Here is a 24,719-nt window from a genome sequence, read left to right as displayed (position 1 = left end):
CGTAACTAGGTTATGCCCCAAAAATCATTTCCATAGGATGATCCTAACCCTCCGATCTGTAGAAGATTCCATAAATGATTTTTGGGGCACTCCATATCTAGATCAGTTTAGATCGGAGGGTTAGGATCATCCCATGGAAATGATTTTTGGGGCACAACATATTTACGTTGTGCCCAAACGGATGAACGGTTTGGATCATCATATGGAGTGGGCCGTACCTACTTTTTTTAGACTTCACGTGTTTTCACGGCCACCCATCATATAAATTCTCCTCTCCGAGGTCGTTTGAAATCTTCTATTGCTAAGCAGGGCCAATTGCTAAAGGTAAATGATATCACCACCACCGTATTTTGATGATCACACTTTATTATAAAGTACAGTATGGCCCGCACCATACTCACTTTCGTCAGTACACGTGGTAGTAAGCGCTTTGATCTAAACCGTTCATCTTGTGGGCCATCACTCACTCTAATATTGTAGCTCACTTTGCCATGGAGGGTATTTTCGTCCTTATGGAAGTCAATGTTGGCGGGCAACGAAGAACGCCATTGATTTTACACTTTTTGAAGGCAGATCTTTGATACCGAGATTCTCGCTATTCGGACCGCGTTTTTCATCCACTATACTGTAGAATGCCCCTAGTTTTTCATAAAATTACCATTTTCAAAAGTCCAAGTCCCATTTTGCGACCCTCTTGTTTTGGTATTTCCACACTCTCTCACCCATTTACACGTAAAACAGTCTTTCCTTTTTTCTTTTGCTTTCACAGAGTGTCACAGCTACCAAGTCATCGGGACCTGTAAAAGTCATACAATTTTTCTAAAATAAAGACGAAAATTCAGCTCTCTTGCCGAAAGAACAATGTTAGGTTTCGTACATTCCCATACACATTTAGTTCCAAAGAGGGTAATTTCGTAATTTACTAATGATTGAAGGTGACTACTCTTAAATGATTCAGGAAACCCGACGATGATGTTACTTACTACAGACACGAAAGAGAAAAAAGCTCGGTACTGGTCCGTTAATGGCGCTTCCAAACCCTAATCTCTTTTTCGCATAAAAACCCTAATTTGATCTCCCTCAGATGGGCGTCCAACAACAGCACAATAGTGATGGGGTTTCTCAAAGAATCAATAGCCCTAGATTTTCTCGTCCAATGACGCGAAGAGCACACTCATTCAAACGCAATAATAACGGCAATCACGAGATCGATCTTTCTATCAATTCTCCACGATCTGAGAATTCTAGCAATCCTGGTTCTATCGATGGATCTGAATCGATTTTTGAAAGAAGGCAAAACGGGAAAAATCTGTTTAAAAAACCACCGACTATTATCGTTGATTTAGGGCTTCGGGAAAGGAAGAAATTAGGGCATTGGGTGTTCTTGGTGTTCTGTAGTGTGTGTTTGTTTTGGGGGCTTTTAAAGATCTGTGCAAATGGATGGTTTGGATCTGAAATTGAAAAAGCTGGGAATTATCAGGCAAGTAAAGACTCCATTCTTGTTTTCCCTTTTTTTGTTTTTATATATTATATGGTTTTTGTTTTTTCTTGTTTTCCTTGTTTTGGCAATGAGTAGTTGAAAGAACCCTAATTTTGGTATTGCAGAAAATGAAGATTTTTCTGTCTTTTGTGGACTATTTTTTTGAGGAAACTTTCTAGGTCATAGTTGTTTCTGGGTATTTTTGGATATTTCAATAAAAAAGGAGGAAAAGTTGAAAATTTTCAGTTTTGATAGCTCTTACTGTTAGACCTAGAAGAATTTGCATGTCTATTTGTTCTTTGATTTCAGTTATGTACTGGTTCATTGTAGTGAATTTCTTGCATACAGTATTCTCCCACTTTGGTTGTGCTTTGTTGAGTAGAGATGTTTAGTAGTTTCATAAAAAAACAAAGTAAATGATATGAAACATTTGGAATTGGGTATTTCAATTTCAGAATTCAACTTGGCCCAGCTGAACAAACTCGTCCAATGGACTTTGGTAATTTTTTAATAAAATTATACCATGGATTCTGTACTTAGATCATGCACGAACCAAGTTTGATTCCACAGGGTTGTAATTTTATCATCAAGTTGTTTGAAAACTGTTCATTGGTTCTCAGAAAGTTTCGTTTTGAATAGATTGATGTAGCAAGCCTCGAGATCATTAGGATCTCCTCAACCTTCCATAGCAAGTGCATTTTTTCTTTTAATTCATGATTAGTATCACGTGTGGAAATTCAAGCTTCGAATGTTTAAATCTAATGAGCAAGCTGGAGACAATTTTTTCTTGGGAATTCTCTCATGTCTAATTATATTTATGTTAATTAGGAATCTGGTTCTCCCTTCACTGGTCAAATGGTATCAAGCTCTCATGAACTTTGGAAGAGGGGGGCGAGTGATAGTGAACGAACTCTAATGATGGTGGAATCAAATGCAATTGCAAACCATAACAGCAAATTTGAGGCAAGTCAAATTCTAGGGATAATGCTTTTTAGTAGTCACTAAGCATTTCATTAATTCAATAACTTGGTTTCCCCCTTTCAGCATTCAGGGATCTGGTCCAAGTCAAACAGTGAGAATTTCACACAGTGCATTGATCAGTCGAGTCACAAAAGTAAGTTGATGTTTATGATTAGATACCATACATAACATGAGTTTTTTTTTTTTAAAATAAAATAAAATATCATTTTCTGTTCTTGTTCTCTTGTGCAGAGCTGGAGACAAAGACGAATGGTTACATTCTCATAAACGCGAATGGTGGTTTGAATCAGATGAGATTCGGGGTCTGACCACTTGTACAGATTCAAGTAGGATGCTGTTGAAATGTTATACCGCAATTCTCTGATGCATTGTCTTTTAGAATTGCAGATTTGTGATATGGTTGCTGTCGCTAAGATCATGAAGGCAACACTTGTTCTACCTTCACTTGACCACACGTCCTATTGGGCTGATGAAAGGTCTCTCTCCAGTTGGATTGGTCATTCTGTTTTATGTCATTGGTTTGCTTTAATCGGAATCTAATAGGTCGTCTATATATTGATTGCAGTGGCTTCAAAGATCTGTTTGATTGGAGACATTTTATAGAGACATTAAAGGTTGATATTGACATAGTTGAGACATTGCCAGCTGCCTATGCAGAAATTGAACCTTTCATGAAGACACCCATATCTTGGTCCAAGGTTAACACGAATTTGTTATTCTGTTCATGATTATCTAATCTTACATCATTCACATTTGGTTGATTCAGTTGCTTTGGTTCAGGCCAGTTATTATAAATCAGAGGTCCTCCCACTACTAAAACATCACAAGGTTATGTACTTTACTCATACTGATTCTCGACTGGCCAACAATGTGCTTCCAAGTTCCATACAAAGGCTGAGGTGTCGTGTAAACTACAGAGCATTGAAATATTCGGCCCCCATTGAAGAACTTGGAAACACCTTGGTTTCAAGGATGCACCAAAGTGGAAGTCCTTATATTGCTCTCCATTTAAGGCAAGCTCTTATTCTTCATCTCGAGCTTGTTACCCTTTCCAATGTCTTTTTTTACATTAGAGTTCAACAGTTTCAGCTTCTGATAGGTGTTTCACGAGCAATTCGTTACTTTTGCATATCAGGGCCTTTTGAGTTCAACCTCATAATATGATGGGATCTTGTCTAAGAACTAACATTAGGGATCTTGTCTATGAATAAACATAAGTATGTGGTTCGTTTTTGAAGAATTAAGGTTATTGTAGCAATTATTGCATGAGGCTACTACCCTTTAAACTTATCCAAGGAAAAATATGTGCATGCATCATATGGCAACTCGCTCGGAATCACACACACACACTGTGTATTGTGTGTTCTTGGGAGTTGGGAGTAATTTGGTCTCTTCAATTTCGGGTTACCACCTAAATAACTGCTGCCGGATAGTGAAATAGGTCGGGAAGAAAAAGTCTGAGGTTAGTTTGGATGACATACATCTTGGTTGTTCCCCCCACCACTAGAGATTGGATATATACATAATGCCATATGTATGTATGTATCGCATCTGTTAAATTCACCCCGTATTCCTAGTGTGGCCGCCCCTAACGGGTTTTAGGCGGTCATCTCTCTCTCTCTCTCTCTCTCTCTCTCTCTCTGTGTGTGTGTGTGTGTGTGTGTGTGTATAGGGGAAAGGGATTGTGAGCGGCCCCTCATATAAGCTTATATGAGGTGACTGCTAAAAACATGGTGGTCCCACATTTTTGGGGTGATCCGAACCGGTCATTTGATAGGCCCTGACATAGATAGGGGGTGCCCAAAAAATCAGCTCCATAGGATCATCCCAACCCTTTGTATGGTAGAGGTGAAAGAGGGGAAATTGGACGGGTAAGTGGGCAAATTTATACCCGCCCATTTTCCCCTCTTTCACCTCCATAGTTCTAAGGGTTGGGATGATCCTATCACCCCAAAAATGTGGGCCCACCATGTTTTTAGCGGTCACCTCATATAAGCTTATTTGAGGGGCCGCTCACAATCACTTTCCCCATATATATATATATATATTATATATATATATATATATATATATATATAGAGAGAGAGAGAGAGAGAGAGAGAGAGAGAGAGAGAGAGAGAGAGAGACCTCCACACACACACACCCTATCCCTCAACGGACCTCCACACTTTAGAACTCTTCTTGCAGATGCAGAAAGAGAGAGCTTTTGGCATGCCATACCAAATGTACCTGACAGTGATGGTGTTCCAAAGCTCAGTGATTGGACATGGAAGGATGTTGAAGAGGTGACAAGCGAAGTTGGGCCCTTCGTCCTTGCACTGCTGGCCGGAAGGGTTTGGATTGTTATCTTGGATTTTGGTTTGGGGGGAGTTTTCATGTTGGTGTAGAATGTGGGAATTTTCTTGTGTCTGGAAGGGGGGAAAGGTGGAGTTGAGGGGGGAATCTGCTGCATGTCTAGGTGAGAAGTGGAGCCAACAGAGACCCTGCATCATTGCCTCGGGTATTGGAGGACCTAGAGGCAGTTCAGCCTCGAAAGAAACCACAGCCAGAAGGGGGTCAAAATCAATTGGCGCCGGAGCAGAGACGATCGAGAGCGGGGGGAAGGATATTGTAGGGACATTGTAGAATGGGGATGGGGAAGGAGAGGACGTGGGCCACAACCTGTGCTCCCCCCTTTCTTGGCCATGGTAGTAAAGCTACAAATTTTGATATCTTTTTTTTTTGTATGTAGCTTTCTCACATTTCTCTCCTCTTCTCTTCCACTCAGTATATTTTTGTATGTGGAAGGAAAGAGAGAACATATTACTGGTTGAAGTCAGCGACGAGAAGTTAGAATCAGAATCGGAAACGACCCCAAGCCAAAATTTCAGATCATGAATATGACGAAGCGGTCTAAAATGGGGGAGAATGATTCTTTGAGGTTAGTGTGGGTATATCATAAGGTACGATCAAGGGGATCATCATACTGAGCATCGACTAAGGGGGGTTATATATTGAGAGAGAGACCCTTAATTTCCATATGTATATGTATGTATACATACAATCATACATATAGCGTGTTATTAAATGCATTTGTTCATATTCATGGATCATTTTATTTTTTGGGTCTTTTTTTTTTTAATAGTTTTATTTTTTGGGTCTTAACCATAATGTCTGAACAAAATGCAGTAATGAGCATTTCACTAGTTTTGAACTGTTCATGTAACACGGGGTCATTGTAGTTTGTGTTCCATTCTCATCTGTTTTTGCTTTACTTTCCTCTTTTCAGATACGAAAAAGACATGCTTGCATTTACAGGTTGCAGTCATAATTTGACATCAGAAGAAAACGAAGATCTCCGACAGATGCGCTATGAAGTAAGCCATTGGAAAGAGAAAGAGATAGATGGATCTGAGAGAAGGAAGCTGGGAGGTTGCCCCTTTACTCCTAGAGAAACTTCCCTTCTCCTCAAGGGGTTGGGGTTCCCCTCAACCACCCGAATTTACTTGGTGGCTGGTGAAGCTTATGGGAAGGGTAGCATGCAATATCTTAAGAACGAATTCCCCAACATTTATTCTCATTCAACACTTTCTACAGAAGAGGAGCTGGACCCTTTTAGAAATCACCAGAACATGCTTGCTGGATTAGACTATGTTGTAGCTCTTCAGAGTGATGTTTTCGTCTATACCTATGACGGGAATATGGCAAAGGCAGTGCAGGGTCATAGACGCTTTGAAGATTTCCAGAAAACCATCAACCCAGACCGGTAACATTCTGACCACCCTTTGTTTTATTGAAATTAGATAAGCATACTTACAAAGTATTACGATAATTCTGATATATCAAGTGTAATTAGTTATATTTAAAACTCAAATAGGCCTTTCAATTTGATGATACCATTTATGTTCTTGAATGACTCGACCTATCAGACTGCAAATTTGCGATGCCACATTTCTTTAGATCGCATCTGGAACCAAAAATATTTGCGTCTTGCCATCTTACCGGCTAAAATAAATAAATAAAAATATGCAACTGTATTCTTACCTATTGGATTACGAACACCTTATTTATACCATAGCTGTCACATGCATCACACGTGCCAGTCACTAGTTCACCACCACCTTGTTTATGACAACTCTGGGCCTTGAGTTTTTATTTCTAGAGTGTTTAACCCCCTTATCGAGCTAGGAGCTATATCTTGATCAATTCTTTGCTGTTCCTACAGGCTGAATTTCATAAAACTTGTTGATGAATTAGATGAAGGGAAGATCTCTTGGAAGAACTTCAGTTCCAAAGTTAAAAAACTGCACACAGATCGAATTGGAGGTCCATATTTGAGAGAACCAGGAGAATTTCCGAAGCTGGAGGAGAGCTTCTATGCAAATCCTTTACCAGGCTGTATATGTAAAAGACAGCTGAACAGTAAATGAAGGACAAATTTCAGACTCTTGCTTTTAAATTTCAATGTGCTTTAATGCCTGGACATAATGGATGGGAAGAGAAGTTCTCAGCGCAATGTCAAGAAGAAATGGCAAGTTTATACTTGTGTACCCTGCGAAACAAACAGTCTCGTGCTTTTATCCCAATGGAGGTGCAGTTGTCAGGGGAATCTAAGATTGCAACTGTGTGGAAAATCTGTTAAGATGAGATTGAGGTAAAGTTTAATTACGAGGGTGAAAGGCGAAAACAGAAAATACATTCATTCTACAGATGCTTGGATACTCGGTAACTTGGATAACAGACATCCTTCTTTGTTACTATCTTCATGTCCTGGAAAGTGTTATTTGGGCTCTGTTTGAATATTTTTTTCATGGGTGTTGTGCATAATGTATTCATATGTATGCAGAATCGAATAATGGTTGCTAAGGCAGGCGACCTTGAAGAGAGGTATGTTTTTCGTTGCCGCTGGTACAAAGTGAAATGAAAATAAGGGGTTCAAGAGTTTTTTTCTCTCTAGTGACTACAGGCTATTTCTCACTCTTCCCATCTTTACTCCTGCTTCTTTCAGATCAAATGCTTCTGTTTTGGTGGAGCTATAAAATATTACCTCAAGAATGTAGTCTAAGCAATCATGTACTTCTTACAACATCATAATTATATGGATTGGCTATTATTTTTATTTAAATATAATGGGAGTAAAATTTGTTTTACTCCCATTTTATTTCGAAAGAAACAGTCATAAGAAAATTGTTCTCCCCCTCTTTCTAAGCTATTTGTTCCGCAAGTAACATTTAGGAACACCATGCTCATGAATGGAGTCTTTGGTAGGAGATGTATCACCTGCCGTTTTTAGTTTATTTGGGCTTATCGGCTGTCCATAGAAGCATTTGAACAGTAGTGAGGTTTTTTTTCTTTTTTTTGGGTGTGAAAGAGAACAAATTTCATTGCAGAAAGATCAGAATAGTCAAGGGGACAAGTTGTCTCCATAAAAGAAGACGGTGAGACGGTGAGAGGACAAGAGAGAATACAAAGAGCCCACATTGGGCAAAAACAAACAAAACATGCCACACCAAAATCAATGAAAGCCCCGAGCAATCAGTTATCCAACACCAACTTGAGGTAAGCAATGGAAGACTTCAATAGATGCCATTGCGACCCCATCTTTTGCCAAACAATCAGCCTTATCATTTGCCGATCTTCTAACATGAAGGGTTTGGGGGCACAGAATCCTCACCAAGTCCCTAATCTCAGCAATAGTACTAGCCAACTTCTAAGAACCCTTACATTTATTAGACGCCCAAGCCAAAGCATTGGTCGAGTCACCTTCAATGATAAGAGGGCCAAAATTATGCTTCTCATACCATGTAAGACCACAAAGTAAAGCCCTAGCCTCGGCTTCGTTCACATCACACAAGCCCTCCCGCCCCAAGAAAGACATCAATACTGCGTCTGAAGAATCACAAATTAAGCCACCAATACCCGCTCTACCAGGGTTTCCAATCGAGTTCCCATCAAAGTTCAACTTGATCCATCCGACAAGAGGAGGGCTCCGTTTAGGAGAAATTATATCTTTTCTTTTTCTTTCCCGTATATCCGAATTCCAGATTTGGAGGGTTTCACCAACACTATAGAAAAGGCCACCCCTATTTCTTGCCCAAGATACACTAGACCCAGCTTAATATCAAGATCAATTTGGCCCCGTCTCTTCTCCTTTTCTTCAAAACTTTTGCTACTCCGCTCTTTCCATATATTTCAAATCAGACTACATGGGATTAACTTCCGCCTCATCTACCCTATATTTCCAAAAGGAACACCAAACCGATGATGTACGACCTTCTTAATGCTCTTAGAAATACCCATGACACACCGAAAGATTTAATGGCACTCATCCAAAGACTAAAGGCAGAAGGGCAGTGCAAAAGCAGATGGTCCAAAGTCTCCTCCTTCCTGCAAAGAATGCACAACCTGGCTAGTCGGAATTTTCTTTTCTTGATTCGATCACCAGGTGGGAGTTTTTTTAGATTATAAAGGAGCTGTTGGGTTCATTTTTCACGAGTTTTTATATGGTTCTAGAGCATCAAGTCCTGTGTGTGTGGGGCGGCCGGGGGGGGGGGGGGTTGGGGGTTGTGTACCGCCCTTGCTATTTGATCCAACAGCAACACACTTTTTAAGAGGCTGGTACGGGATCAATCAAATATCAAGGGGTACTTTTGTCGTACCACCAGCACAGGACTTGGACTTCCGGGGCGGGCGCACGAAGAGTTGTTGGGCTTAGAATGTAGGACCTCTGATATGATCTTGGCAAATTCCCCACCTCTTCCGCCGGATGCAAGCACTCCACTTTACTTTTTGCATGTGAGAACAGCCACACAGGTTGACTTTTTGGCAGATTTTGCCTTATTCGTTTAGTTTTTCTGATGTGGCTGTCCTCATATGCAAAAGCCAGCTGCTAATTGGTGTTCCAAACTCGCTTCCCCTTCACTATACCCTTCTCGATTGGCTGTAGACATTTATAAAATCACGACCCAAATTGCATGAGAGAAAAAAAAGAAAAAAGAATCATACTGTCTCAGTTCCTATATTAACTAAAAACTTATTATGGAATGCTGAAAGTTATACTTCATGGGCTCAACTGCTAGTTAGGCCTGAAAGATCCTGCATGGAAGAGAGAAAATTAGAGAAAATTGGAGGAGCATCGCAAATGATCTTGTCACGCACGCAGATCTCCATCTGAATCTAATTTGGCTTTGGGTTTTCCATCTGAATCGAACTTAAGCCTTTTGCTTTTACCCGTATAATCATTGTTAGATCCCACGTAACACTTCTGCTTATAACCTTGTCAATGAATATTGTTCATTTTCCCCAAGGGATCACGCAGCAACATAAGTTTCTTGCTGGAATCGATGGGATCATACAGTTGGAAAGACGAACAATCAAAATTACCACTATACAAGCAGCTATCAATGTGAGCTTCCGTTGTTGTTGTGATAGTTTGATATGAAGCAGGGGCAGTGGAATCATGAGACCAGACAATTGAAAAGTCCTCCAGTCCAAATTGTAGAAGTTGTCAAGAATGTTTTCAATATCTTCTTTGTCAGATTCTTCTACTTCAAACTCAGTTTCTTTGACGCCTGCTTCTATTTCCGGCACTCTATCAATATCTTCTTTTCCAAAATCTTCTATTTCAAACTTATCTTCTAATTCAGTCAGTACTCTAGGATTGCTACTACACAAGCAGTTATCAATTATTTCCATAGGTTGATCCTAACCCTCCGATCTAGATCGGAGGGTTAGGATCAACCTATGGAAATGATTTTTGGGGTACAACCTATTTAGGCTGTGGCCCATCTAATGTGGCCCATCTAATGGACAGTTTGGATCATCCTATGGTGCGGGTCATACCGTACTTTTAATAAAGTGAGGAGTGCCCTCGCCAAAATACAGTAGTGCTACGAAGAATATAAAATCGAATAAAGTTGAAAAAATGGTGTTCCTAACTCACTTTCCCTCGAATTGCACCCTTCTTGAATGGCTATGAGCCACACCTATCAAGGGCTTAGATTACTTTTTTTTGTCTTTTTAGTGAGTAAGCTGGGGTTAGGCAAGACCCCGACCAGAATATATTAGAAAGCAAGAAGGGCTTAGATTACGTAGTAGGGAAAACAATTAAAAAAAGGTTTACTAAGATGAAAGCCAACAACAATGTATATAAAAGAGAGGGGAGTAATTACATACATTTACATTATCTTCAGTTCGAAGAAAGTCAAGTAACAGCCCTATGCATACATCTGTATCGCTACAATAAGTTTGAAAATTGACCTATTTTTTAAACCCAGAATTTATTTAGGAACCCCGGGCCGCACGTTAATTTTATTAATAAAAAAATGAATGTATACAAGATGAGGACATAAAACCTTGCGTCTAACCCAAAATGGAAGAGAAAGATGCAGGTGCATCACAAACGATCTCTTCAGGCAGATCTCATATGAAACAATCAAAATTGAAGAAGTCATGGATGTTTCTAATATCTTCCAGTTTGGCAAAATCTTCAAATTCAATCTGAATTTTTTATGCCTGCTTCTATTTCTGATACTCTAGATTGCCATTATAGAAGCAATTATCAATGTGAGCTTCCAGCATTGTTATAATAGCTTTAGCAGGTGCGGGTCCGTGGAATCCATGGGATCGGAAGGTTGAAAATTCAAACAGTAAAAATTGTTGATCAAGTCAATCATTTAGTCAATTACTTCATTTTTGACAAAATCTTCTACTTCAAACTCAATTTCTTTCAAACTTATTTCTATTTCTGGTACTCTAGTATTAGAGTATATGTCCTGGAAAGCCAGTAGAATGATATTTATTAATTAATAAAGATTTATTTTATGACATGAATGGTTAATTATTTTAATAAATGCGTGTGATGTGCTTGTTTATTGACACATGTTCGTCCTTAGGTGATAGCATAGTAGAAATGACATGCTCAAAGAATTCACAGATCCAAGGGAACAAGGAGATATGACATTTCGATTCTATACAAGCCTTAATAGTTCCTAGTTGGGACAGAGACTAGACATCTCTTTCTGTATACAACTAGCAAGGCCTTTCAAGTGTACAGTTCAGATACATCTAAGGTGGAGCACATAGTGCTGTACTGAGCTAATTTCATTGCATCACAAGAGGTCTAAACTGCACATTAATCCAGCAATTTTCAAAAAGATCCAAACTGTACATTTGAAAGGCTTTAGAGTTTAGACCATATAAAAACTCGTACACTTTGAGGTTGTTTAAAATGGGCCTAAATAAACCAAGCCCAGGCCTAAAATTTTGCCCACATGGAGTACACTAAATACCATCTCTCGTTTTTCTTTTCCACGGTTTGCTCTTTCAGCCTTGAGAGGATGCCCCTAAAATGGTAACAAAACCGATCCCCTCTTTTCTCCTTTCTAGGGTTTCAACACGCGCTCAAATCCCTCTATTTTTAGGATTCAGTTTTCAATTTTCAGATTGTGGTGTTTTCAACCTAGGGTTTTCGAATGTTCTTGGATCAATTAGAGAAAATCAGTTAGTTATTTGAAATTATTTCTTCAAGATGAGAAAATGTGATTTTGTTTCATGGGTTATTTATATGTTTTCTTATCAGATTTCGTTGATTCTGATTAATGGGTTTTCTTGTAGGCTTCTGCATTGGCAGCACAATTCTGGGTCTATACTCAACAGCCAAATTCTCACCGAAATCTCTCTATGCCTCGAGAGCATCAATGGAGTTAAAGGAGGAAAGTGGAAATCCACACTCAATTACTATAAGCCCATTTTGAGAGGTCATTTACCCTGTTTTGTTTTGTTTTGTTTTTTTATAAATGGTGGTCATTTACCCTGTTCTATGGCATTGCCTTCTATGCTTGAATTGAAACTAGAAAGAAAAGTTTTATGATTTTTTTTTTTTTGGGAAACTTCACCAGACCAACCTAGCCAGGCTGAGTATCCTCGTGATTTTCTGGGAATTGCACTTCAGGAACAACCCAACAAATACTACTTCATTATTCGCGGCCAGCGGATTGTATTGGAAGCAGATTCTACAATTCAGATGATAATGGAGACGTTGCAGTCTTACAAATCCCGTGCTTCTCTTAATTTTGAGGTCGGTTCTCCATAATAATTTGTGTGTGCATTTGTATTTATACTGTATTTACATTATATAGTTTTTGATGTGTTCGAACTTTAGACTAGGGGTTCCTATATATCTTAGTGTGTGACTAGGGGTTCAACTCGGGTCGATTTTTGGGAATTTGGGTTGAGATTTTGTCATAAAATCGGATTGGGTTCTGATATGCCCGATCCCTTTTACCACCTTTGATGTAATGTTAAAGAGAAGAATAATGCTTTGGTTTTAAAGAGAAACAGTTCCTCCTAACTTCTCATGAAGTTGCATCAAAACAAAATAGTTACTTCCATTCAAATTAAAACTAAATATGTAAGTAGGGACTTGACACAAAGAACTTCTAGACCAATCCACTTATCCTACTAACATGCAAAACTAGTAACCTCTCTCCTATCCTATACAACTACTTCATACATAAACCCATTTATCCTATTAACATGCCAAACTACTTCACATCTCCTGTCCCATGCAAACTGCTTCAAACAATTTCTTACTTTCTACTTAGTTGCATTTTTTGTTTGAATGGCTATTCCACTGTCTTAATAACCCACTAACATGACCCACTTAACATATCTCAACCAATCAAACCCGTACATTAATTGAATCAACCCATCACCCATTTCCAACGACACGTCACCCATGCAAAATCACGTCGAAACAAACTCATCACCCACCTCCTTTGTTGATTCACCTTGTCCTAAGGTTGAACTTTGGATATTGTTGCATGAGATCAAAATAAGGCCTTCACGTGGCATCTTCATGTTCTCTCCATAGCCATCTCACCAAGACTTCTATAACTGGAGGGTTGTTTTGCTCATAGTTTTAAAACTCCCAAGTCGACTCCCTTTTCCTTTGCCCACGTTCCGCATTTTGCCCTACAAAGTCAATAAAAACTCCTTTGACTCTCCTGAGTTATGACCCCGTCAACCCAATATTCAGTCGCGCCAACCGTGTTCTTGGCCGTGTTCTTGCTGAGGCGACACGGATTTTTCTTGGCCACATTTTGAGCTGCATCCGCGTTTTTGAACACTGGTTTTGCTTGATCTTTGTGCAGTTGAGGGTTTTATCTGGGACCCAGGAAGTCAAGTACATCTTCAATTACTTTGGGAGTATGATCTTGAGTGAAATAGTGTCCCCAATCTTTTTACTTGAGTTGTGGCACGTGGAAAACAAGATGGATTTTAGATCCTCTTGATAGCTGGAGTCTATATTCAATCGGACCTTCGCTTTCATGAATCAGATAAGGTCCATAGTACCTTGGCAACAACTTGATGTACCCCCTCCTTTCCACAGAAGACTTTCCATAGGCTTGCAACTGAAGATAAACTCAATCTCCTACTGAATATTCTCGATTGTTCTGATGGGAATCCACTAACTTCTTCATATGATCTTGTGACCTCGCTTGATTGATCTTCAACTCCATTAACATGTATCTCTGTCACGGAGCTCTAAATCAACTGCTTGTACCTTAGTGGTCGCCGGCCATGTTTTGAAAATCGGAACCAAATCGTAAATTGTAATAGGAGATGAATCATAAGATTCATTCATATATATATATATATATATATATATATATATATATATGAGGAAAAGGATTGTACACTCGACCGTACCTAAGGTTAGGTACGGTAGAGTGCCAAATCACATGGGTCCCACATTTTTTTTGGTCATCTAAACCATTCATCTGCAAGGCCCCATCATAGATAGGGTGCATACCAAAAATCAGCTCCATAGGATCATCCTAACCCATCCATTTGTGGAGGTCAAAATGGACAGACACTGTTTGTCCACAAATCTGCCCATTTTGCCCTCCAGTTTTGGAGGGGTTAGGATGATTCAATGGTGCTGATTTTTGGTACACACCCTATCTATGATGGGGCCTTGCAAATGAATGGTTTAGATGACCAAAAAAAATGTGGGACCCATGTGATTTGGCACTCTACCGTACCTAACCTTAGGTACGGTCGAGCGTACAATCCTTTTCCTCATATATATATATATCAAAAAATCATAAACAAATTGAAGAATAATAAAATAGCCAATTATTCATTTTTTATCCGAATCCATTAATTTAAATAGAAACTACCATGATTAGTTCTTCAATATCATAATACGAATTGTTAGCTTACAAAATTGTCATTTAGTAATCATTTATTTCCCATTCAAACCCATGCATATTAGATAATAATCTTAAAAATAATAAGAGACTAGATCATATTAATTTTCAAAGTCTCAAATATCAATTATAAAAGAATTAGTAATTCATCCCAGGCACATGCATTTTGCTTAACTGGTTCAAATTGATTCAATTCATTTGAACTCCTCATCCTTCTTCATCTTCTTCATCCTCACGAGAGGGTTTTTGAAGACTTCTGTTAATGGAAAAGGGAAAGACAGTTTTCCGAAAGAAAATCCTATTTTCTTATATACAATTTTTATTTTTTGATAATTTCTTTTATACAAAACTTAATTATTATAAATCACTCGAATTGTATAAATTGTAAAATTTACGATCGAATCGTAAGATTCATTTGAAAATTGCAAGATTCATACAAATTAAGATTCAATCATAGGATTCAAATAGTAATCCTTAAGATTTGATTTGAATTCAAATTGTAATCCTTAAGATTTGATTTGAATTGTTAATCGTAAGATTTTCAAAACAATGATCCCTGACACGTATTCCATTAGGATAGGAGGCATACGGCCCCCAAAAGAGACTCGTTTTTATTGAAGAATGATACATGGTGTTTTACCGCCGGTCGCTACTGTGCCCAGAGTACTCGGCCTCAGTTTGTGGATGGTATGCTGTGCCCGTTCGTAATCGAGTCCCTTGCAACTTGAAGATATCTTTCCAAAAATAAACTAGTAAACTGCACACTATCAATTGAGGCATGCCATGCAATTTGAAAATATTGTCGAAGAAAGCTTGAGCGATTGAGCTGGCAGTGTAAGGGTTGCTAAGAGCTACAAAATGAGCATATTTGACAGACGATCAACTGCAATCAAAATTATTAATTTGCCATGTTAAGGGGCAATTCTTCCTTAAAATCCATGGCTTTATCTGTCCAAACACATTTAGGAATGGGCATCAAGTATAGAAGACCCGCAAGAGAAGTGTTGTCATACTTGTTTCTTTGACATGTGTCGCATTCCTTGATGTTGTCCTTAACAGATCTCAACACGGTCCAATAAAATAGAAGTTTTATTCTTTACAACATTTTCTGATAGCCAGAGTGTCCTGAATGTCAATCATTGGCTACATTCTTTTTAAAAGACCAATTGAAAGCATTGTTTCAAAATGAAAATATGGGTCAAAATGCGGTCAAAACAAATCCTTGTTGACTCAGAACGACACAACTGAGTACTCTGTTGAAGTGGCTGAGTAATTGGTTAACGATCGAGTACTTGGTTGACTCCGTTGAGTACTTAGGAGAGTCAAAAAGGTATTTTGATAGACTATGTAGGCCAAAATGCGGACTCGGACATGAACAGGGCCAATGTAAGATGGAGTCGCGGGAGTTATAGATGATGCGGACGAGTTTTGGAACTATGGTTGCAAATGATCCACTCATGGGATTACGCATTTTTCTGTTCTTTGGGGCATTGTCCATCAATGACGTTTTTGTGGATGGAACATTCAAGTTCATAGAAATTAGAAGCTGCTATGATGACTTGCTTACCTTTGAATGTGAATCCTTGCTTACCATCAATTTAACCATACACATGTAGGATCCACTAATGTGTGGTCTTATATAAGGGTCATTTGAGCACGACTCATCCATGATGTTTCCAATGAAAGAACCAACCGAGCCCTCAATCGAGCTCTAAATATGTCAAGATAGGTTAACTTCGTCTCATTGTCATCCATTGGCTATATTCTTCTTCAATGACCATTTGCATGAGATCCGCATCTCTGCTATGGTATTTTCTAATGTAAAGTGTTTTGGGTGTGTCCCATCAATGATGGGTTCTATGGATGAAGCATGCTCTAATTGCTGGGAGAAATCTCAGCAGAAGACGACGTTTAAACTCATTAGACTCACTACTTCCCAAAACCAAAATACGACTCTTTCGCCTATAGCTACTTACTAATTCCAACCCCAAAACAATATTTTCCTTATCCGTAAACTTTCCAGATTTGAAAGAACATAGATTTTCTACTGCAATCAATACAAATTAGTAACATGAGGGACTTTTTGTAAAATTGGATTAGAAATTCGACTTGAAACTCTACTTACAACCACTTCCAAATTTACCCAATTGCTTTCAACTTGTCCCACTTCCCTTGATTTGAACTTTCCAAATTTGGATTTTCTGGTTTCTACTATTTCTGGTCTATAAAATTACTCTAAAAGTTCACCATAAATCATAACAAATAAAAATGAACAGCCTTGTGAAGTTTTATGGTTTTCTGTGGTGCTGGACCCCCCCAACACCACACCACCCCCTGCTGATATCAGCATGATGTCATTTTGGTACTACTTTTACAACTCCCATTGGTCCCACTTTCACACGTCTTCCTTCCCTCTTTCTTGTGATATTCTCAGTAGTCCTGGGGACTGTTGGATTTGGCATGTGCATCAAATTTCGAATTGTAGACCATTCATGTTTCCTCTAATTTCTATTTTTCCTTCCAGTATGTACGTGTGAAGAGTCATAAAATATTACTAGCTATTGAAGAGCTAAAAAATAGATTGCCATTTACCTCACAATAGGTCCTACTGTAAATACAAAATTTTTAGAATGCAAAAATTTCATTTCCCAGTTTTATGTGAGACCTAAGTTGCTTACTGCTACCTTGGTTTAGCACAAACTCTTTAGTAGATGATGTTAGTACACATTTTATCTTATCAAATAGCTCTGTTTTTTATGTAATTATATACAGCTCATAACCTCTTTTTCACTCTTTCTCTAGGGGTTTCAGTATCAACTTGGTGACTTCCAAGTGAGGGTTGGAAAAATTGTGACCTCTCACTCCGAAAATTTGAGAGGAATTGTTATGGAGGTATGTCATGTCACATTCCTTTTCGAATTGTGCAAATTTTGATTGCACCTTGCTATGCGTAGGGTGATCATATTCTATGCTGAATATCAAAACCACAACAAATTTCATATCATGTTGGGTAACTATATTAGCCCCTTTTATCAAAGATACCGCATAGGTTTTCCATATTTCTCAACAATTATTAAAGGACTGATTCTTGTAATTAGGGTTTTCTTGTTGGCTTTCCCCTGCCTTCAGTCAATGTTCAGAGCTAAAAAGTTGAAACCTTCATTAACGTCAAATCAGTTTGTGTTTTAAAAAGAGATGTAATGTTGAAGGAAATCCAACTAAGTGGTGTTTTGCACTAGTCTTCCAAATTTTGGTTGACTAATGTATATTGATAGATACTGAATCAGTGTCCTGAAAAGCTGCCATGTATTAGAGATAAAGGATGCAGATTTACGCATATTTACTTAGCATATTCTACTGTTACTGAGGTCTGGCCTATTAGCCAATCATTTTAACGTTAAGTCATAAGCTTATTTATATTCATATTCCAATTAGAAGATATAATTTGCTGTTCTGTATTATTGTTTTAAGTTTTTATGGAATCAAACAAAAGCTCTAGAAGGTTAAAAAACATGAGCTCAATGATTAAATGCTAGGGTTAGTTTTCTAGATGGTCTTTTCAGCAGGATTCCTGCACATTGCTTTTTGTCCACTTCGTCTTCCTCCATTTTGTTGTAAAAACAGGTGAGTTCTGTATGGGTCATGAAAGATCCCACATCGGAAAGAGTGGGTCGGGCACGATTAGTGCTGCTGGAAAACAAAACCGGGGAGGGTAGATAACCCAGAACCGGACAATATCTACACAGTGGGGTCGGGGCGTGACATAATGGTATCAAAGCGGGACCTCCCATCCAGTACGGTGTGCCAGCGGGGACGCTGGGCCCTAAGGGGGGTGGATTGAAAGATCCCACATCGGAAAGGGAGGAAAAGTTACTAGTCTATATATGTGGATTTCTCCTCTCCCTATGTAGGCGCGTTTTCTACGGAAAAACAAAACCGGGGAGGGCTGCGGCCCAGAACCGGACAATATTTACACAGCGGGCAGGGGCGTGACATAATGGTATCAAAGCAGTGCCTCCCATCCAGTACGGTGTGCCGGCGAGGACGCTGGGCCCTAAGGGGGGTGGATTGAAAGATCCCACGTCGGAAAGGAAGGAAAAATTACTGGGCTATATATGTGGATTTCTCCTCTCCCTATGTAGACGCGTTTTCAGTATCTCCAAGGGGCGGGCCCCGCGGAGTGGGTTAGGCACGATTAGTGTTGCTGGAAAACAAAACCGGGGAGGGTAGATGACCCAGAACCGGACAATATCTACACAGTGGGGTTGGGGCGTGACAGGTCATTTCCATTTTTTTTCTTTGTGATATCTTTCTTCTTCTCGTGTTTTCCCTATACCTAGTTTTTCCTTCATTTACTGTTACTCATGTCTAATCAATGCTATCTTATTATTTAATCCTTATTCCTAGCTTTCACCTATGAATGGTTGAAGGAATTCCAACACTGCACAAGAACATTACCTCGAACATTATCCCAATACTTAAAAATAAATATTCTTCTGTTTTTATTTCTCTGTTTTGGAAGTAAAAACCAGTGTTTAAAAACTCCTTGACTCGGCAAGGAACTCGCCCGAGTCGACTCCTTTTTACCTCGGCCGCATTCCGCGTTTCACCACATCCGCGTTCCGCGTTTTGCCTTACAGAGTCAATAAACTCCTTTGACTCTCCCGAGTTATGACCTTGTCAACCGTGTTAACCGCGTTCTTGGCCGCGTCCGCGCCGAGTCAACAAGGATTTTTCTTGGCCGCGTTCCGCGTCAAATCCGCGTTTTTAAACACTGGTAAAAACAGATATATACTTGTGTGCAAGTGGATTTCTAAGTTAATCATCTTACCAACACTTATTTTTCCATTCTCAGTATTGCATGCCTTCTAGACAAGTCTCTTGACTTGGTTAAATGGTTACATGCCTGTTTTATTGTTCAGTGAGTCAAAAAAACAATTTTGCATGAAGCAACCTCTGGTTTACTGTAATCTAAAGTGGGAAAAAACATCGACGTATTAAAAGTATGTAATTTCTTAGTTCACAACATGGTTGATATTGGATATGGCAATCTGTCACAAACATTTGTGCATGAGACATTCTCATCATTTGACTTTGTGGGGTGTTACTTAAAAATGATATTGATGGTTTTATGTGGATTCAAATGGGTAGACCGCTCGGGGACAGATCCCTTCTGATTCAAGTTAGCTTGGTTGGTAGAGTCATAGATGAAAGAGAGATTAGATGCTTGGTGGTTGGAAGTTCGATCATTAGAGCTTGTCAATGGTTGAATTGGAAAAAAGCTTAGATTTGTGTATCGAGAAGACAAAGGTCATGCTCACTAGAGAAAAGTGCATCTCCTTAAGTATGTGAAAGAGCTTGATGGGAGTCTCTTGGTCAGGTTGATAGGGGGCATACCAAATTTCTAGAGGCAGAGCTTAGCGAGGAGGAAGTAGAGGCCGGTCTTTGTTCCCTTAAAGATCGGGCCCCTGGATTGGACGGTTTTTGCCTTGGATTTTTCCAAGTGTTCTGGGAGGTTTTGAAAGGGGATCTGTCTTATTTGTTTTAGGCCTTTTCATGAAGACTTCACTCATGGTAAGAGTAAGAGGATTACCTTTGTTGCTCTAGTTCCGAAGGGGGGAGCTGACCAAATATCTGATTTCTATCATATAAGTTTGGTGGGCTGTGTGTACAAAGTGTTGACTAAGGTCTCAGCGGATCTGGTGAAGAAAGTTTTAAGCATAATCGTTGCACTCTACTAAAGTGCCTTCATTCAGGGCATATAGAACCTCTATGGAGTGTTGATCACTAATAAGTTGATGAAATTTTATAATCGAAACCAAATCAAAGGAGTGGTTTGCAAAATTGATTTCGAGAAGGCCTACAACAACATTGAATGGGGATATTTAGACTATCTGATGAGTTAGATGGGTTGTGGCACCAAGTGGCGGTCTTGGATATCTAGACGTGTTTTGTCTGAATGGTTTTCCATTCTTATCAATGGGCCGTCGCATGGTTATTTTCAAATCCTCTTGTGGCCTCCGCCAGGTAGAGTCGCTGCCATTGTTTCTATCCACTTTTATGGATATATCAAAACAACTTACAAGAGATTACCACACATTTTCCCTTAAGCCTTCACCCTTGAAGCTGCTCTCTAAACTTTCCCTTGAACGTCTTAAGCTTACCATCTCTACACAAAGACTCCATATTTATAGACTGAAAACATACCTAAAAATAGGAAATAACTTTAACCACATAGTTGTAGTTCCCATGAGTCATCTAGGAATACTAATCAACAACACACGAAATCACCATTTGACTCTTTGATATTTCATTTAGACAAAGACTCTAGGAAACACAAAAGACACTTTATATTTTCCACACACAATAATTTCCTAGAAGACTACAATGACTATTCAAAAACCCATGCACATTCATTTTGATTTAGAATTTCCAACAGGCTTTGTGGAAGAAATTTGTTATACAGCTTAACTGTTCCACTACCCATCTGCCACAGACTGAGGTGACTAATCAGACTTTGGAGAATTTATTAAGGTGTCTTGCAGGTGAACTGATCTCTACATAAAGTGAAAAAATTGAGACAAGCAATGCTAAGTACAAGAAGAGGTCTGATATGAGTAGGAAAGGCAAAGAATATGAGGTCGGCAGTCGGGTTATGGTTTTCTTGCAAAAGGAGATGTTTTCGAAGGATACTTATCATAAATTGCCATGCATAATCATGATGTATGTTGGACCAAATGCTGAGTTGGCATAAAATTATGATATCAATCCCATCTTTCGTATTGTTGATCTATATTTTACTAATTCGGGTCATCATGAGGGTATATTGTATAAAAGGGGCTATGCTCATATTGGTGAACTCCCAAGGAAGCCCATGGACCAGATTGAGGACATTTTGGAGTCCAAAGCTATCTTCACCGCAGCCGGTGTTATGGTGAAAGTTATTCTAAAGTGGACGAGCAAACCACCCACTTAGAACACGTGGGTCACTTTATATGTGCTTCTGGAATTATTGGCTATCATTTTCAAAGAACTCAAGTCAAACTCAACAAAGCCTTTGTCCCAAAGTAGTTGGGGTCGGCTGAAGGAATCCTTTATGGTCTGTTTGGTTGCCAGTAAATTTTTTACTAGGAGCTTTTTAATCCCAACAGTGAAGTCAACGGGATTTGCTAGGTTTTTTTTTCCTGCAATTCGTAAAATTCCCGCCAAAATTTAGGGGTGTCATTACCAAATATGGGAAGGGAGGAGAGAGAGGGAAGAGAGAGAAAGGGATAGGACATTATTCCCTAGGAAAGAAAAAGAGGGGACAAGGAGTCCATGTCATACTCATAAGCAATCATTACAAGAGTGGGATTAAAAGAATTCTAGTGCTAAAAGGCAACCAAACATGGGATGGGACGAAAATTTTACTAAAAACTTCCTAGGTCTTAAATTTTACTAAAAACTTCCTAGGTCTTAAATTTTACTGGCAACCAAACAGACCAGAAAAATTTCATGAAGAAGGAATCTATCATTTTCACAGGAAAAAAACAGAGCTTCGGGAAGTTGATGTTAATCCCTTCCAACAGAACCAACAATATAACTCAAGACGAACTTCTCGCAGGGGCAAAGTTGATGTGGCCTCGGAATCCTTCAAAGAGTATTAAAGGCGGTGCATGCGCAAGAATGCGAGGAGAAACTTTCTATTCAGTTGGAAAATTCATGGATTTTTCAGTTCGGAGACGAACCAGATATGGTTCTTGTTCATCTCATTATTGGATATGGTTCTCTTTCTCCCTCTCACTTTAAATAAAATAGAATCATTCTCTTGCTGGATTTATATTATTCATCTTTTTCTTGGCAGTCAGGTTCCTTATAGATGACCATATTAACCATTAATTCTGTGGCAGTGACTGACTTACATTTAAAGGAGCATCTGACCATATAGCTCTCTTAATTTTTCTCACTATTGACCCTCAGAACTAATGCTTTTGTGGCTAGAATAGAATAAATTCTGCAGGAAACTATTAAGAGTACTTAATTCCGTGTAATGATCAACTGCCAACTGCCCTTAATTCTTCCTATATAGTTATTCATTCCCTTGGAAAATCATTTCACGGTTCAATAATGAATAGTTTTCTTTTACTGTTTTTAAAAGAGTGAAGGTGATCCAAATATCTAACATCCCTTGCAGCGAAGTTGGTCCTAATTAGAGCAAAGGGATTTTTGTTCGTAATAAAATTCATTTCACCAAAAAAAAGAAGATAAAAGCAAAGAGATTTTAGTGGCTGACGTCCTTGTTTTTTTTTCTTAATCCCAACCTTTTACAAAAAGTGAATGGCTGATTTTGCTGCAAATGATCTCCAGTGATGGAGCTTAGACCACCTGATGATTGAAATTCCCTTTTATGTACTGTTTGATCTCACAAATGTCTATTATTCCTTTATTTGATTTTTGGACTAGTAATGACTTGTAAATTTTTATAACTTAGAATGCTAACATGTTATTAGTTCTACATCTTGTGGCCCTAAATTCATTTGTGGGAAGCTAGTAGTGGAGCTAAAATATTTCATATGAAATTGTTGCCTTGTGACTTTTTTGCAGCTCGACTACCTTCCCATTTCGTCATTAGAGAAAGCCAGGGTGATCATGGAAGAGTTTGTTGAGATTTGGCAAGAAACTCTATCAAAAAAATCATTGCCTGGTCATTTTATGCATATTGAACCGAATTTCGCGGAGTATGGCCTCTCAGACCATTATACTTCACAACACACAGCAGTTCAATATGCAACTGTCATGGCTCAACTAATTGCCAATGGAAGAAATTAGATGACTTACATTTCTTGTATCACTTGCTTTCCTATCCTTCCTTGTACATCTATTATGTTTTTGCTACCTACAGTTGGTCTATCATTTTGCTCTTTTTGTTTTTTTACCTGCCTCCCTATTCTAACATTTGTAATATTTCTACATACCCTTGAAATTGGCAGATGCTCCCCAAAGGTGGCTTGTATATTGAACTTGGAAATTAACATTTAAAGACTCTAAATGCTGATCTGGGTGTTTTTTTAAACCCTTAACATCTGCTTAGCTTCTTGCAACAAGTCAAGGTGTAATCCTTTTAGCCAAGAAGTTGCTGAGGAACCCTTGACATGGGCATTATTTGCTATCTTTGGGCCACTTTGGATGTCACAAAAATGGGTCCTTATTAGCAGACAAAATTATTTAAGTGAATATTATTTGTAAATAGGAAACCAAAGCCTCTTAAAAGCCATTAAATGTATTAATTTCAAGAGGATAGTGTTTCTGCGCACGTGCGCAGGGAGCTCCCTGCGCACAAGTGGCTTAAAAAGCCACCGATTGGTTCGTATGGCGGGTGCACCTCCGCGGGGTTCACAAAAAGCGACCAAATTACTTTATTCAGCCCATATTAAACTGAGAGGTGAGCAAAATCTCTCTTTCTAGGGTTTATAGGGTTTAAGAAAACCAGTTCTAGAGATCATGGGTGGAAAATGCCCTCACAGGAAAGTGATAAAACGTATGCTCTCTCACAAATCGGCTCGCGGCGCCAAATTCCTTGTCAAAGATATCCTTTCTCTCTCTCAAATCCCATGAATTTCTTCTTCTTCTTCTTATTCTTATTCTCTTTTTTTTTCTGTTTTCAAACAAATTTTCATCATAATTTATAGTTTTCTTAACTAAAATTCGATCACGAGACGATGCCATCCACACAGAGCTTCGCACTGCAGATGGAGAGATGAAATCCTTGGCGTTGGATGAAGATATCTCCCTGGAATGGGTCAATTCTATTGTTTACACTGCGAGTAAGAAATCTATTTCTCTATTTTAATATCATTATCTCTCAATTACATTAATAAATTGTATTAATGTAATTCATTTGAGAATAAATGGTGAACACTTGTATGGATTTATAAACTTTTTCTTTTATATTTCGAGCATAGTGATATTTAAGTGTAGGAAATATATTTTAAGAAGGATTTAGGATTTTTTTAAAAGTATGAATGGCTCGGGTCCATGTTTATTCCATTTCATTTTTTAGCAAAAGCTCAACCCAACCCAAGTTG

General features: G+C 38.7%; 2 protein-coding genes across 2 annotated transcripts; both read left to right on the top strand.

Annotated features, from left to right (window-relative positions):
* Positions 1 to 853: 853 nt before the first annotated feature.
* Positions 854 to 7,390, top strand: LOC143863537 (O-fucosyltransferase 35-like). Its single transcript, XM_077374231.1, has 9 exons — positions 854 to 1,480; positions 2,309 to 2,443; positions 2,525 to 2,594; positions 2,693 to 2,763; positions 2,849 to 2,937; positions 3,027 to 3,159; positions 3,242 to 3,474; positions 5,730 to 6,206; positions 6,666 to 7,390. The coding sequence occupies exons 1-9, from the start codon at positions 1,085 to 1,087 to the stop codon at positions 6,868 to 6,870; spliced, it is 1,809 nt and encodes a 602-aa protein (XP_077230346.1). The 5' UTR covers positions 854 to 1,084; the 3' UTR covers positions 6,871 to 7,390.
* Positions 7,391 to 11,634: 4,244 nt separating this feature from the next.
* Positions 11,635 to 23,716, top strand: LOC143863944 (mediator of RNA polymerase II transcription subunit 20a-like). Its single transcript, XM_077374746.1, has 5 exons — positions 11,635 to 11,792; positions 12,056 to 12,198; positions 12,340 to 12,518; positions 17,458 to 17,547; positions 23,239 to 23,716. The coding sequence occupies exons 1-5, from the start codon at positions 11,713 to 11,715 to the stop codon at positions 23,461 to 23,463; spliced, it is 717 nt and encodes a 238-aa protein (XP_077230861.1). The 5' UTR covers positions 11,635 to 11,712; the 3' UTR covers positions 23,464 to 23,716.
* The last annotated feature ends 1,003 nt before the right edge of the window (positions 23,717 to 24,719 follow it).

Source organism: Tasmannia lanceolata, unplaced genomic scaffold (genome assembly GCF_043159265.1).
Source record: "Tasmannia lanceolata isolate RefF3 unplaced genomic scaffold, GAP_Taslan_0.1 ptg000044l, whole genome shotgun sequence".
NCBI lineage: Eukaryota > Viridiplantae > Streptophyta > Magnoliopsida > Canellales > Winteraceae > Tasmannia > Tasmannia lanceolata.
The sequence above is the reverse complement of the archived record's forward strand: the minus strand, read 5'-3'. Positions and strand labels throughout refer to the sequence as shown.

What these genes read in the sequence shown, in the direction of transcription:
- LOC143863537 (XM_077374231.1), top strand. Translation starts at nt 1,085, where the DNA reads ATGGGCGTCCAACAACAGCACAATAGTGATGGGGTTTCTCAAAGAATC. An exon ending in TGATCAGTCGAGTCACAAAA is followed by an intron (nt 2,595 to 2,692) that starts GTAAGTTGATGT and finishes TCTCTTGTGCAG; the next exon opens with AGCTGGAGACAAAGACGAAT. An exon ending in TCCTATTGGGCTGATGAAAG is followed by an intron (nt 2,938 to 3,026) that starts GTCTCTCTCCAG and finishes TATTGATTGCAG; the next exon opens with TGGCTTCAAAGATCTGTTTG.
- LOC143863944 (XM_077374746.1), top strand. Translation starts at nt 11,713, where the DNA reads ATGGAGTACACTAAATACCATCTCTCGTTTTTCTTTTCCACGGTTTGC. An exon ending in GAGAGGATGCCCCTAAAATG is followed by an intron (nt 11,793 to 12,055) that starts GTAACAAAACCG and finishes GTTTTCTTGTAG; the next exon opens with GCTTCTGCATTGGCAGCACA. An exon ending in CTATAAGCCCATTTTGAGAG is followed by an intron (nt 12,199 to 12,339) that starts GTCATTTACCCT and finishes AAACTTCACCAG; the next exon opens with ACCAACCTAGCCAGGCTGAG.